The 11,082-nt window shown below is 42.8% G+C and overlaps 1 protein-coding gene across 1 annotated transcript; it reads right to left on the minus strand.

Annotated features, from left to right (window-relative positions):
• Positions 1-3,341: 3,341 nt before the first annotated feature.
• On the minus strand, positions 3,342-10,865 carry LOC142297366 (serine/threonine-protein kinase SBK2-like). Its single transcript, XM_075341595.1, is given in 4 exon segments — positions 3,342-3,440; positions 3,442-3,742; positions 3,744-3,937; positions 10,752-10,865. Coding segments are annotated over 4 exon segments (708 nt in total).
• Between the last annotated feature and the right edge of the window lie 217 nt (positions 10,866-11,082).

Below are 11,082 nucleotides of genomic sequence, written 5' to 3' on the forward strand. Positions count from 1 at the left end.
GTTTTTGTTTTTTTCTGTAGAGACCCCAGAACATAGAATAAGATGTGGGGGAAAAAACCCTTATGCTCACTTCACCACTTGCCTGTCCCAGCACCTCTACAGTTTCTGCACCTTTCTTTCTCCATTTCTGGCCTCTTCACTCTAGAGCAGGACTTCCTGCCACAATTAGGCCTGGGACAGCCCTGCTCATATTACATAATTTATCATTTTAAGAGTTCTGGGTGCAGATTACTAATCCCTGCCTAATTGTCCCTGTATACACTAGCATAGATAAAGGGATTTTTACAAAAAGTATTTCTAAAGAACCTTATGCTATTGAGCGTGGGGACTAGTCCCAAGGGCGTTATATCCCCCGACTAGCCGCCTTCATAGCATGTTAGTACACCCACAGGGGTGTACTAACATGCTATTTGATTCAGAATCACCTGTGGTGACGCGTGTTTGCTGTGACCGCGCTTCTGAATGCTGGGCACTTCCGGTCGTGTGCAGTATGAAGCAGGGTGTACGTGTCCCGGCTTCAGAGGGGTCTAGTGCGCATGACCGGAAGTGCCCAGTATTCAGAAGAACGGTCAGTGAACAAAGGTACACGCGTCACAGCTGGTAATGCTGAATTGAATAGCATGTTAGTACACACCTGTGGGCGTGCTCACATGCTAAGAGGGCAGCTAGTTGGGGGATATAACACTAGTCCCTGCACTCATTAGCATAAGAAAAGATCTTTAGAAATATTTTTTACTTTGATCTCTACTAGATACAGGGACGGTTAGGCAAGGATTAGCAATATGCACCCAGAACCAATTCACACTACAGTCTAATTGTTCAGCTAGAGCCTGGGCGTCGGCTAATTCAGGTTCACTGGTCTTCAGCCCTGCGGGAGTTACTTCCTGCAGACTGGTAAGCGGGAACTAGGAGCTCAGGTTGCAAATGGCTATGTGCAGCTGTCTTTCATATTTAAGGCACAGCATTACTGTAATATGCGCTGATGATAAAGCTTCAGCAATTCTGGTCATAGTAGTGGTTCGGTTTATGGTGATCTGTATTGCGATTTTGAGTGGTGTGGCTGTTTCCCTGTTGTGCAAAACTTCCCTTTTTTTCATTGTTCCCCTGTAAACAGTCTCCTGTATTTCGAGTATAGTGTATACGAGTTTTTGTTCTCCCTTATCTGTGTAAATTCTGTGGGGGTTTTTGTTTTTTTTCTGGCCTGGTCCAAGGGGGGGCAGAGTAAGATCAGGGTTCAGACAGGAGTCAAGGTCACACTGGGGGCTCAGACCTGGCTACCATCAAGCCTACCTCTGAGAAAAGGGACAGCGCAGGGTCTTAGACCAGGGGCCCCTAGGCTAGCCCCCAGACTTATCATTACATACCCCATGACATAAAGCTGAAATATTGGATCAAATCACATGGGAGAATACACCACTCGTAGAACTTGCCTCTTCGGTTGCTGACATTTTATGATTCCAAACAAATCTGAGATGACTAGAAAGAAATGAGATTTGAGATCTCAGTCCGGTTTATGGTGATCTGTATTGCGGGTTTTGAGTGATGTGGCTTTCCCTGTTGTGCAAAACTTCCCTTTTTTCATTGTTCCCCTGTAAAGTCTCCTGGGTTTTGAGTGTATTGTATACGAGTTTTTTTTGTTCTCCCTTATCTGTGTAAATTCTGTGGAGATTTTTGTTTTTTCCGGCCCAAGGGGGGAGAGTAAGATCAGGGTTCAGACAGGAGTCAGGGTCACGCTGGGGGCTCAGACCTGGCTACCATCAAGCCTACCTCTGAGAAAAGGGACAGCGCAGGGTCTTAATTCTGAGGGCCAGCCTAGGGGCCCCTGTTCTATCATTACATACCCCATGACATAAAGCTGAAATGTTGGATCACATCACATGGGAGAATACACCACTCGTAGAATTTACCTCTTCGGTTGCTGACATTTTATGGTTCTAAACAAATCTGAGATTAATAAAAGAAATGAGGTTTGAGATCTCAATGTTGTGTCCTTTTTCATTATTAAAAGGAACCCGTCGTAACAAACTTGCCAAATGACACGTTGGGAGTGCTAGAACCTTTTTTTTTTTTTTTTTTCTTCTTCTACATAAGGTAATAACACTGTACGTATAGGCATGTTATAAGTGAGATGGCGGCCTGTCTGGTGTCCTCTGGAATACTTTGCAACCGACTTTCTTTAAATTAATCAAATTTAGAGTCTTGTATCCTGGCACACCTACCTCTTGATCAGACATCACTCGATAAATCATATTGATGAGTGATGTAAATGTCCTCCTTCTCATGGGTTTGAAAAGCTGCCTCCATTGCCACCTGGTGGTGACTTATTGGGATACAGTCTTGTAGATTGAAATAACCCTTTTATGTAGAGGGTGTAATATTAACAAACCCCTCCAATTAGAGATGTAGTATAGGTCTTCAGATTCACTGATTACTCGTTACCTCATATTCAGGGAATTTCAGGACCATCAGTATCCATAGGTGTGAAAACAGTAACAGCCAGTTAGTTGCTAGTGGTCAGAACCATGGTTACTTAAGGTTCTGTCATACCATGAACATGAGGTAAGTTACAGTAAATCAGAAAAACTGTACTAAATTTCTAATTGGAGGTATTTGCTAATATTATTGTGGTGGTTGTTAATGTTACTGTAAATGGTATTGACCACTTTTTTGGTTATACTGGGTTTAGGGTCTTGTTGTTCTAGGGCTGTAGAGACGTAATTGAGGAGTCGTATCAGGTTTACCAAAATCCCAACCCAGTTTGATTTCTTGGATAAAAACCCAACTTATCATACTTGATCCATAAAGCTTCATTTAGTTTGTTCTGAAATATCGTCTACACTGGTTTTCCTATAGGGATTTAGGTTTGTCCTCATAAAGCTGCTAATACAACGAAGAATAGAGGTCATTTACATTACAGGACTTTGACCCAAGCAAAATGAACCGGGCAGGGAAAAGTGTATGGGTTTCTGCTGGGCCTTTACACAAGCCTGCCCACCACCTCTTCCATCAATGGGGTTTAAAAACAGACAAAACATCATATTTACATACTTGATAAAACTGCATGATGACATTTGCAATAAAGACCAGCTGTAATCCTTTAATTCAGAAGCCAAGACAAATAGCCAGTATAATGGAAGACTAGGAGCTCACCACATATTTACCTTGAGAGACTTAAGCGATCTTCACTTCAGATCCCAAGTGAAGCTCGGCGTCAGACAAAACTAGTGCACTGTTACTGAAGCTAGAAACTGCTTCCACTGAGGCATCAGCTATTATGATGCATTTGATGTCCCCTTGGTCCTCAATCGCAATATAGTAATCTTTTCCTTCCATGACTGAATTCATTCTCCAAATTTTCCACCAACACTTTCTTCAATAATCACATGAGCCTTGTCAGGCACATTTTCTCCCCATGGAAAGTGAAGATACTTCATGATTGATTATTGTCACTGGACTCCTGATGGTGGGGTCTTCAGCGAGCAGGGCATGAAATAATTCTTGTGCTTTAGTGGAACACTTGGTCCAATGTCCTGGCGGGGCAGTTTGCTTTCCAAAACGTTGCCACTTGATAAAATCTTTGAACATAGGATCGTCTTCGACGGCCCTTTCCCAAGGAAGATATCCTGTAAATGCAACATTCAGAAGTACACCAAAGGCCCATGTATCAATGTTGGGTCGCAAAACTAAAGCTTCATGGCTTTGCAATTGACACAGCTCTGGGGACATGTAGGGAATGATGTGACATTGATGACATGAGGGTACCGATGGCTTGTGTCAGGCTGAAATCACTCAGTTTAATATGGAAGCAGTCTTTGTCCATGAGTAACACATTATCTGGTTTTAAGTCTCTGTGCACCAGTGAGTGATCGTGCATATATTCTAGTGCACTGGTCAACTGTACCGCACAACGCTTCACCATCACTTCTGGAATTCCAACCTGGAAAAGGAGAAGAAACCATTAGATACATTCTGACCTAACCAGAGAATGTGAACTTGGCAAACAAAAACCTAGAGTGGTACTTCCTTTTCATATTTCACCATAGGATGTACATTTGTAAGTATTTTACTACATACAGCGAACACCTCTTCAATTTTGTAACTACAGCTCTAACTGGTAGTCACTGACTATGGCTATCACGATCTCTCTTGCTGGAAGTCTGAGAACCATTGGAGCCTTCTAGACTTGTATTGAAAAATGACTTCCAGTTTGCCCAGCAATGATCCTGAGTATCCACTCCGGTCATGTGGTGGGGGGGGAGGACTGGAACAGTACGGGGAATAGCCGAAGACTGAAGTAGATTTACTACATGCAGAGAACATGAATTACTGATTTAACTATCTGGTGGTGAAATGAAGAACCTGGAGTGGTGGTTTTAACCTCGAATACAGATTTCCAACTGACTACTCTCTAGTCTATGCACAATCACTAATAACCATGACAACAGAGGCAAGTAAGGAGTCTTGAAAAAAAACTAGCAAGTCTCAAGTTGGAGAAACCTTTTCTAGGTATCTAAAGCAGCTGTACAAATGAGAAACACCACTCCTTACCTCAATTCAGAATATCTCTCCAAAAATCTGCCCAAAATTCTACAGCTACATATTGAAAAACATTTAGGGATTCTAAAATACTTACACCGGGTTCGATTTAGCGAGTGAAGAGTTCTTGCAGGAGCCAAATCCTGGGGCAGGACATAGAACTCCTCAGAGTCCACGTAGATGGGGTGGGTGAAGATGATCCCTTCGTGACCCGATAAGGTGGACACACAAAGCTTGTGCAGGAAACTTTGTTCCTTAGTCCGTATTTTCTTCATCAGTTTAAGGGCCACATGTTTTCCAAATTTTAAAAAATTACTCAGATGAAATACAATTTAAAAAAACAAATATGAAGAGAATGGGCCTTATTCTAAATATTGGTCTTTAACCTCCTTATGACCTGTTTATCCCTTTAGCTCATATTCAATATGGAGCACTAAGTGACCCATCTGTCATGCTGATTGCATGGTTCAGCTTCTGTATTGGTGCGATCAGCTGCAGGAGCCGAAGCAATATACACAGCCGATTCCTGCTGTAACTACTGGTACCGATGTAATCCCTGATACTCGCAGTTCATTCCTGATATGCAGCAGTCAGTGTCAGAGGCCCATGGGATGTCGGTGGTTGTGCTCCCCTAACTACTCATCTGCTGCTCTGCAGGGTAATTGTAGATGCCAAGAGGTCACAATAGGGCAGGTGCTGATGGGGAAACTGCCAGTTAGGCATGGACCATGATTTGTAATACACAGCTCTGTAGTGGAGTGACTTGTATAACAAAGGATCAGGATATTGCATGGTAAAGCCCCCTTGGAGGACTATTCAACATTTGTAAAGGTTTTTTTTTTTTTTTTTTTAAATTTGTTTACAGGTTTGATAAAAATAAATGCCCTGCTCAAATGTGTTAACCCCTTTACAACCTTTTGAAGTACCTATATGTCCAAGGCTGTCTGTCCTTTTTAATATGGGCTTGCACAACCCACGTTTTACACCTCACAATTCTGCTGATCTGATCAGCCGACTTGTACAGTGAACATGCACTGGGGGATCTCTGATCCACCCACTCTTGTTAACCAGCTAATTGTCAATATCGGACGGCTGCACTCAATGCTGTCTGAGGATCGCACCATTGCCCGCCGCAATATGTGGCCCGATGATGGAATCAGAAGCTGCCGATAGGTTATCATGACACTGGGAAAGGGGGTCAGCTGATGACTCCTGTCACTGTCATGACTTGATTCCTCTCAATGGGGCCATAGTGCCAGCATTCAAAGGAGAGCAGCACTTCTGCTATTCAGAGGGATGCTGAAGCATTGCTGGGATCAGATACTGCACGCATGAAGTACTCTGATGGGACTACTAAAATAAAGTGTAAAAAAAAAAAAAAGCCAATTGTCCCAATTTTGCACCATTCAAAAAACCTATATATTCTCTCAAATGTGCAGTTTCTTATCTAAACTGGAAAAACAATCAAATATAAAAAAAATGCGCTTTTGTCATTTTCAGAGACTTGTAGCGTTCTCCTTCTAGAGCGTGGGAGGGCTTATAATTTGGTCAGCTCAAGACACAAAAATACCATTTGTTACATACGGTGTGTTGATCACCTGTTAGCAACATTGCACTATGGCCAAAAAGTAATTCTGGCAGATTGACTTTAGTTCCTCACTACAAACTTTACTGATCAAATTGTGTACTTTGATTGGGCGTTTCTGAACTCAGCGATATTAAATTTAATTTTTTTTTCTATTTTCAGTATATTTTCTTAATAGAATCTCATACATATCTGGCACCCAGGGGGCAGGGAGTTAATCTTACTAGTCGCTGGGCTGGTGATGTCTGTTCCAAGGCTCACAGGTGGCCCTGTCAGTCTTCATGCCCCGAGGTGTATACAATAAAAGGAGATGTTAGGAGTGATGCCACCTGCGGTATGAGGCCAGGGATTAGCCGCCGTGGCTGTCATGGTCTTCCCAGGGCAGATGGTTATCGCAGCAAAGATGGTATCGCTCTCCACAGGTGGAGCGAGACCTGGGGAAATGAGGGTGATGGGGACGGCTGGTGGCACCAAAGCATGGGGCGACGGCGACAGCAATGACCAGGACGACACGGGGGCTGCAGTTCAAAGTTCTCTTTACTCACAGCGGAAGATGCCCCGGTTGTGCCGCTGTCTGCCGCAATAGGCTCCAGCCATTCCCGGGTAAATTGGGAGCAATCACTGGTGGCTGTGGCGTGTGAGACCTTCCTCCTCTGCACTTACTTGTGCATCCCCGTGGCTTGAAGCTACTTGGGGACCCCGGTGTTCTTGTAGTGTACTATCTCGTATGCAGATGATGCGGATCCGCCATGGGGCCCGACCGTGATCTTGACCCAGACCCTATTTGTCACTGTGCTCCAGGAAAATGGGTGGTGGGCGATGGGACTTAAAATCCCCATCCTCTGCAGATTCTGGTGGTCCAACATGGAATATATCCCACCCTAGGGCTTTGCACCCTGTCTAGTGCCGGCATTGTGGGAAGAATTAGGCTCAACCTCCAGCTACCATGCTCTCCTGTCTCACTAGCTCTCTCTGCCATTTTCCAGCCTGCCCGGTTCTAGCAAGAGACGCTCTAAAGCACTCTCCTGTGACCGTGTTGTTCAGAGTCTGACTATTCTAAACTAAATGTCTGTTCCTAGTCCCTCAGTGCAGCCCCCACCTTTGTGATGACTCACCAGTGGTTGTCCCAGCAACTGGGAATTTCCCAGGCTGGCTGTTTTCCTGCGTTGTTAAACCCCTTCACGACCATGGACTGATATATCCGTCATGGAGCGTCTCCCGTTAAGCCCCAGCCGCGGGCAGGCGGCGGCGGTCGGCACACATCAGCTGTTTTCAACAGCTGACGTGTGCCTGCATGTTGCGAGTGGAATCTCTTCTACTCGCAACATTTAACCCCTTAAATCTCATTGCCAAAGTCTGGCAGCGAGATCTATATGCGCGCGGCCATGATTTTTACTTACCGCTGCCCCCACCGGAAGTCACGTGTGTGTGATCACGTGACTTTTGGTGGTTGCCATCGTAGCACAGGGTCATGTGATGAAGCCTGCAGCTATAAAGTTTCACTTTAGTTTTCCCTCGGCCGGGAGCAGAGAGATACAGAAAGTGACTGAATCTGCTGTTTACTGCTGTATAGCTGTGATCAGCAGATGGATAAGAGCAATCGGATTGCTGATCACTATAGCCCCCGAGGGGGACTAGTAAATTAAAAAAAAAAAACAAACCCTAAAACTTCAAATCACCCCCATTTTTTCCCCCATTGAAAATTAAAGGGTTAAAAAATAATTATACACATTTGGTATCGCCACGTTCAGAAATGCCCAATCAAAACATAAAATCATTTAATCTGATTGGAATTTTTTTGCCACTACGCCGTTTACCAAACGCCAAAATTACGCTTTTTGGTCGCCGCAAGTTTTAAGCAAAATGCAATAACAGGCGATCAAAACGTAGCATCTGTGCAAAAATGGTACCATTAGAAACAACAGCTCGAGACGCAAAAAAATAGTGTTTGTGTGGATCGACGCCTGGGCAGATATCTGGAATAAAAAAAAAAAAATCAATGCATTTGACTAATCTATCTACTGGATTTTTTTTTAAAACCATACAAATACCAAAAGTTTTTTAAAAAATATATTATATATTAATATACACACTGTATATAAATATATTATATAATATATTTTTCCTGCTTTCTTACATTTTTGAGGAATCTACTAAAAATACTGGATCTATTTCAAATGGATAAATACTGGAAATGTGAACTCAGCCTAAAATGTAGGCTGTAAACTTGGCAATAAGTACGGTTTTAAGTGAGCGCAGAAGATCAGTCATTAGTCACAAATTTTACTTAAATATTTTAATTACAAAATAAACTTAATAACCATGTTGTCAATGACCTTTTTATTGTGTTTTACAAAATTAGTTTACATTTCTGCATGGACTTCCTAGTTTTCTGTGAAATATTAGGAATTGTATAAAAGGCATTAATTTTATATAAAGGTACATGTGTTTCTTAAAATACACTTGCTAAAGTATTTTTTCTGCTTCCCAAAATTGTGGCCCACAAAGCCCCGACTAGAAGTTCTGGTAATAATGATCACCCCGCCATGTCCCATGAAATATTCTGGAATTTCCACTTCAGATCCAGGAGTTGGTGTGGATCAATATGACAGGATTGCAGACTTCTGTCCGAAGATGTAATGTGTTCCTTTCTGGGTTCGTTATCAAAGTCAAGCTTTTAGCTGTCCACAATGTTTATTTCCAATTCCTCTTCATCTGCCATGTGGCTGTCGTGTGCTGAAATGTTTATTTTCCAAGGCAAATCGAGGTAGCTGGAGACTGAATGCACTGGATGCTGACAACAGGGACAGTGAGCGAAAAAATTCCCCAACATGCTCATGGCTTCTCTGGACAAGATCTTCAATCTCACAGGTGGAGGAGTAAAGTCTGAACTTTGCTTCCAATCCGTGTACTCTTGGTATAAGGCGTCCGTTTTCAATGCTTCAAACCAGGGCAAATATCCAGTCAGAATAACGAAAACAGCAAAGGCCCAGGTGTCTATACTTGGTCTCAAAATAAAAAATTCTTCATCTGTGAAGTCACAATTCTGGAGCAATGTACAGGATATGTGACATCGCTGACACACCGGTTCCCACACGTTGGGTCAAACCAAAGTCGCCCAGCTTGCTTTAAGTCTGTCCATAAGTAATACATTGGACAATTTCAAGTGACAGTGGATCAATCCTCTCCTGTGCATGTAGTCCAGAGCAAAGGATATCTGGATCGCGCATCTCTTTACTGCGTCCTCCGGAATTCCGATCTGCAGAAAACTGATCAATATCATGAGATTTTCTAGTGTAGTGCCTTATCTAATCCAACAATACTAAACTTTTGAAGGTTTTTCTGGTGCTGGGACAAGGGATGCTGCAGTAGATACAACAGTTGCTGTGATGATCATGTGGCATCAAACAGTGCATTATATGTAAGCATCTTCTACCCATAGACTATGCATTCCCAAAGACCCCCATACACAGTAGTCAGCAAACTGGCTATCTATTGCAGGTTTATCTAGATTCTCCACCTTATTTGGTTTCCATCTTCAACCTTTTATTTTTTAATAAAGTATTGGTATATTGTAGACTAATATAGAGCCATCCTTTCTTACCTCACTTCTGATGTGATCCAATGTGCCCGCTGGTGCCAACTCCTGCGTCATAGTGGTCCCATGTGCCAAAGACTAGATTGGGTAGGCCCTAATGTCAGGGTGGTTAGAAAGGGTGACTGAAAGGACAGCTCCGTCAAAGGTTTCTAGACAAGTTCTGCCCCTCCTGACTAGCTTCATAACCACTGCTTCTTTCCCTTCCCCCTCCGCCCCCAATGTCAAAGATCTCCCATAAAAACATTTATTCAAACAAATTCAATCATCACGGGCTGTAGACACGAAATATTTACAGGTGGAATCTGTCAGTCTCCCTTCTGAGGCAGACCCACTATGTAAGGTCAGGGACAGCTTAGATTTTCCCAGGTGTAATCCCAAGGTGACAACTATTAAACTGACACCAAATGTGTTTTGGTGGCCCCTTATCCCCTTTTAGTTCTTAAAATCCAATTTGGATTTGCCGTTCCCCAGATTTCAGTGGGCTTGCCCATTAGTTCTGATCAAAGAACTAAATGTCTGTCGTTTGGGCCAAGAACTTTTGGTTTGGGGTGCAATCATCTGGACAGGTTTCCATATAGGAATTTAAATGACCTCTCATATTAGTAGCTTTGAGGACTTAAAGCTATTCACATTAGATGACCATGAATCAAGCAAAATTAGGAGTGCAGGGAGACATTTGTATAAAGGCCTTGCAGAAACACAAATGTGCCAATCACATCAATGGGGTTTAAAACCAAAATGTATCTTTACATCCTTGGTAAAACTAGATGATGACCTTTACACTTGAGACCAGCTGTAATCTTACAATTCAGAAGCCAGGACAAACTAATAGGAAGTGTCAGACTAGGAGCTCACCACATCTTTACCCTGTAAGACCTAAAGTCTCAACTTCAGATCCCAAAGGGAGGTTTGGTGTCAGACAAAATCAGTGGAGGCAATTTCTCGTTTCAGTAATTCTGCTCTGATGCATCAGCTTTTGACACATTCGATATCCCCTCCCCCCTCCTCCCCTCAGTTCTACACTAGATCTACTTCTCCTTCAATGACTATTTTCTTCTCCCAGCATTCCATCTCAATACTAGAACTAATTTCAGGAGATTTTACAAGTGCTTTGTCTTCTCCCCATGGAAAGTGAAGATACTTCATGACGAGGTTTACTGGACTCCTGGTGTCTTCAGAGAGCAGGATGTGAAATAATTCTTGCACTTTGGTTAAAAATTCAGTCTAATATCTTGGAGGTGCAGCAGGGTTTCCAAAATGTTGCCACTAGATAAAATTTAAAAGGATAGTTTTTCTGTTGGGGTGAACTCTTAACCAGAGATCACTAGTTGCCTACTGCCTGGCCGAATTGATATGGGCCAAG

The sequence above is a fragment of the Anomaloglossus baeobatrachus genome, chromosome 3, assembly GCF_048569485.1.
Source record: "Anomaloglossus baeobatrachus isolate aAnoBae1 chromosome 3, aAnoBae1.hap1, whole genome shotgun sequence".
NCBI lineage: Eukaryota > Metazoa > Chordata > Amphibia > Anura > Aromobatidae > Anomaloglossus > Anomaloglossus baeobatrachus.